Source organism: Pollicipes pollicipes, unplaced genomic scaffold (assembly GCF_011947565.3).
Source record: "Pollicipes pollicipes isolate AB1234 unplaced genomic scaffold, Ppol_2.1 Scaffold_6744;HRSCAF=7993_pilon_pilon_pilon, whole genome shotgun sequence".
In the NCBI taxonomy this organism is placed as follows: domain Eukaryota; kingdom Metazoa; phylum Arthropoda; class Thecostraca; order Pollicipedomorpha; family Pollicipedidae; genus Pollicipes; species Pollicipes pollicipes.
Genome location: NW_023596930.1, coordinates 12408 through 17070, shown reverse-complemented (window position 1 = coordinate 17070; position 4663 = coordinate 12408). Strand labels below are relative to the sequence as shown.

At 52.3% G+C, this 4663-nt stretch overlaps 1 protein-coding gene across 1 annotated transcript; it reads right to left on the bottom strand.

Moving 5' to 3' along the window:
* Positions 1-899: 899 nt before the first annotated feature.
* Positions 900-1928, bottom strand: LOC119108825 (tetranectin-like; the record flags this gene model as incomplete). Its single annotated transcript, XM_037232370.1, has 2 exons — positions 1750-1928; positions 900-1297 (listed from the first exon to the last, which is right to left on the bottom strand). Coding segments are annotated over exons 1-2 (577 nt in total), but the record flags the coding sequence as incomplete, so codon positions are not given.
* Between the last annotated feature and the right edge of the window lie 2735 nt (positions 1929-4663).

Below are 4663 nucleotides of genomic sequence, written 5' to 3'. Positions count from 1 at the left end.
GCAGCACACACTGCACACGGGTGAGACTGATGGAGAGACGGCGGGCCGTCGTTGGCAGCACACACTGCACACGAGTGAGACTGATGGAGAGACGGCGGGCCGTCGTTGGCAGCACACACTGCACACGGGTGAGACTGATGGAGAGACGGCGGGCCGTCGTTGGCAGCACACACTGCACACGGGTGAGACTGATGGAGAGACGGCGGGCCGTCGTTGGCAGCACACACTGCACACGGGTGAGACTGATGGAGAGACGGCGGGCCGTCGTTGGCAGCACACACTGCACACGGGTGAGACTGATGGAGAGACGGCGGGCCGTCGTTGGCAGCACACACTGCACACGGGTGAGACTGATGGAGAGACGGCGGGACGAAACATTGCCTGTTGTCGCAGACTGCGGTAGAACTAAGGGACGACGCATCTCGGGGTCGTGACCTCGCTGCAGGCGCGACGTGACGTTAATTAAGGTGTGACTCAGCGGAAGGGGTTGGCGGTCCTGGCGCAGCTTGGCGAGCAACACCAAACAGTGGCCAACCACGGAGGAGCAGGCGTCACCGACTCCCGAGCAATCAGCCGAGTGACGTGCATGGAGCGTGTGATCGTGACCTGCAGGATAACGGGGCCACACTGTACAGCGATCAGTGGCCTCGCGGGGCCACACTGTACGACGACCAGTGACCTCGCATGACCTCAATGGGGCGCTCGGGCCGGCGGTAAGGCGCACGGAGTGCCGCAGTGCGACTGCGGGTTAGTCACTGCCGGGTCCGATGGGTCATCTGGCGGTCTGGATCCGGAACAAGAGTGAGGCTGCTTGTATGGGGCCCTATCCGTCCTTTAGCTTGCTGTAGGCTGGCGGCATACGAAAGGGAATGACTCTCCACAATAAAAATCATGTGCACCACCCAGCTCGGCATCCAGTGTGACGCAGTTCTCACTGGTGCCTCCGTTCGGCTGGTAGTGCACGGGGCTCCAGGCGAAGTGCCAAGCCGACCCGTCCATAGACTGCCAGGTGCCCTCAGAAGCCTCATCGCGGACGCCCACCCAGAAGTTGCCTGAGATGCCCACTCGCGAAGCGTAGGCTTCCAGGATGGTGTGGACGCCCGGCCCATGCGGGTGGCCCAGTCTGGCGCCACCCGCCAGCTGGCCGCAGTGCTGGTCCGCCTGGTGGAAGGTCAGCGCCTGCGACACCGCCAGGTAGCAGTAGGTGTCAATCTCCAGCCAGGTGGGGGGACAGCCGCGCGGCAGACGCGCCGACTGGGGGGCCTCACACACCGCGCGGAGCTCGGGGCCGCACGAGCTCTGAGTGAGCGCCGTTGTGACATACTGGCCCTGCATATACAAGCATGTGCCTTGGGATGTCGCCACTGTTTTTGGAAGGGAGCTCAGAAATGGCGTGCCGTCCGGGTTGCTCCAGGGAGGTAAGTCACGTGGTCCGATCCACTCAGGGGCATTGGGGCGGCTGGAGTGGTGCAGTAGAAAGGTCATTTCCAGCTTACTGTTGACGGAGGTTACTCTAGAGCACGGGTTCAGATCCCGGCAGACTTTGTTTGTCGCACCGCGGCTGTTTTGCGACGTGCTTCTGTAGTAGCAGCCGCCGTTGAAGGTGATCCAGCCAGGGGCGCATAAGGTCGTGACCCGCGTCGCCCGCCGGGAGTAGGCGCTCTGTTCCAGCCCTGGCGGCGGTGCGGCGGTTTTGCAGACAGTGGTGGGGGGTCCACCAGCAGCTCGCAGCGGCCCCGCGGCCCGTACCGGAAGCCGTCGCAGTATTCGGGCTCCAGACGGTCGCAGCGCGTGGCGCACTGCTGCCTATTTGCGGCTTCGTGTGAGGAGAAGGCGGCGTTGGTGTACGTGACGTTCACCTGCAGATCAAAGAAGCTGCTGGATAGGCAAACGGCGCAGCCCGGCAGGAAGATCGCCACTAACCACATTTCGGCAGTTGCTTGACTCGGTACCCCAACCCCCGCTTCGGGAGATCGCCGCGCCTCATCCGCTGTTAAGCTTGCACAGGTAGAGTTCGGTTTAGGGTTCGGGCGCAGGTACAGTTCGGGTTCTGCCACTGCACGGGTGACACTTGCTCAGGTTTGGGACAGCGGCTGGGGCGGAGCCTCAGCATGCATGTTGTGCACATGCTTCCAAGCAATGGCGCAGTGACGTCACTACATCAGTACCGCCCGTCCATTCTAATTGGTGACCTTAGTGCGGCTTTACGTCCGTCCAACGCCGGGGACCCGGGTGAACGGGCGATAGTTAATGCCAAAGGTCAGGACTGAGCCGCTGTATTACACTGTGCTCACAAGCCCCGAATGACTCGTGTTTCGAGCAGCGCTTTCATTCAGCAACCAGGAACGTGCTCTGCTAGTGTTCATTATTCACCGACTGAAAAATCATGGCATGCAACAGGTGCCGCTTAGGTAACGATACTGTACTGTACGCCATACTGTGGCCGGCTCATTGAAGGAAATGTTCCACCCTTGCATTAAATCAAATGGTCGGGCGGTCATATCTAGCGTTCGTGTGCACGATTTCTAGATACCACGAGCGTGAATTGCCTGTCAACGAATGTTGTGCAAGTTAAACAAGATTTTAAAACTGATCACGTCTCTTTGCCGTATATTACAAGAACTTATGCATATTTTCTCATTATTATGGAAATAGGATTTGCAATATAAAATAATTTGTTCATAGCGGTATACCTGAGTATGTGAATGCAAGTAAACATCTTAAACTTGCGGATGAATATGCAAGAACATCATGAGAAAGGGACAAAATACGAGCACATAGTGATATTTGGCTCAGTGAGCACTTCCGTCTCATGCTGGCATCGCTAGGAAGATTGAAGAGCCAAAAGTGGGTGCTGTTATACACATACGCACGTTCCATGACGCTGTCAGTGACGTAATGGCGAACATATTTATTGAATGGAGAAATCATGTTGTCAAAAGCAGTCTGTGTACCAACAGCTATAAGTGGGCCTATGTTATCATAGCTGATGCTGGCTATAATATTTTCAAACGGGAAACATGCAATGTGTTGCATTTGAGGCAAACCTCATAGGCATCCTCTGGACCAGCTCTCAGCACCAGACATCTCCAGTGATAACGCTGAGGAGTGCTTTTAAGGAGGATGCAGCTGATCTAGGAGACAAAAGTACACAAAGTTGTCGCACTCCCTCTAAGCGCTACTCCCGACGAAGGAAACGTCAGACCTTTTAAAAACAGCCTGAAACAGGAAATTCGTCCCTTTAAAGCGACTGTAAATGAAGATTTATTTCTCTATTTTCTGTAAAGCTTGTTTTCTGCAAATGCAGAGGACATTGTGCGACGGTGGGCTGTTGGGCCGGAAGAGTATACTTGGAAGATGGCATGTCAAGCCTGCCTCCAGCGGGTTGATGCTGCTCAGCGTTCCCTGCATATTGTGCTTATATAATCGCAGTCACATCTGTCAAAACAGAAAAAGTAAGCACTGATGAGTTTGGAAAAGGATGACGTAACCAATATAAAAGTTCCTCATTTACGTTATATGTTGACACGCGCCTGGGTGGCCGGTTCAGTACCCTTCCCCGAATGGGGGTCAATTTCACTCCCTGAGATCTCGGCAAGCAAGAGAACTAGGTGTAGTAAATCCACAGGGTGCATTTGCCTTGATGCGAACTCACTTGTGTCAAAATGTGGAGCTCCTAGGTCATGGCTTTTAGTTGAAGTAAAGTCAACCAAGACCAAACTCAAAATTGGTGTCCAAAGTGCCCCCAAAACTTAGAAAGCTGTTCTAAGCAAAAGGTCGCGTTCATCTAAGGGCAGTGACCTTGTTTGACTCGTTTGTCAGTTTAGGTCAGTGACATATCCTGACCTTAAAAAAGTTCATGGAGGGTGCATAATGTGGTTCATGTTATCAATAACTTAAAAATGACGATCAGAAACCTACTCCACACAACAAGCTCTACAGTAATAAAACAGCTTCGTTTTGACCTTGGTCTGACCTGCATATACGAACCTAGGTCAGCGAAATCTGTTCATGAAATTGTTGTGTTGCCTAAGAAACTGTGTTAAAGATGTATGGCTTCGTCTAACACTCCGTTGCTGCATGAGATTGAATGATTCCTTAGAAATTGTCTCCGCTTAGTCTGTTGCCCGAATTTGACCTGCCGTAGGTGAGCGACCTTGCAAGGTACATCTAAATGCGCGCCATAAGACCCACTATTTCATTGTCTATGATTATGCACACTGGCGCGGCTGCGCCGCACCGTTTGGATAACGTTATATAACGTGCTATACGTGCTATATAACGTGCTATATAACGTTTCGTGTAATTTGCAGGATAATAGCATCTCAGCTAGATGTACACTGTACCGTAGTAGCAGATGGCTATTGCTCCATTCGTAATCGTTGAATGTTTTGTGATTTGTAAATAATATGGTTTCCTGTTTTAAAAAAAACTTAAGAAATCGAGTGGGATTGGTAGGCAATTTTAGAATAACTACTGATAATCGTTCTTGGTGAAAGCTGGCAGCCAAAGTATCAATGCATCTTTCCCCTGGTTTGAATACTCCTTTCACCTGATTATTCTACGATGAATAAGGCTAGCAGTATTGTCTTATCTATAACGTTAACATTTGATTGCATCTTTTAGAACTTGAGGACACCGCAAATTGCGATGTAAGATACGT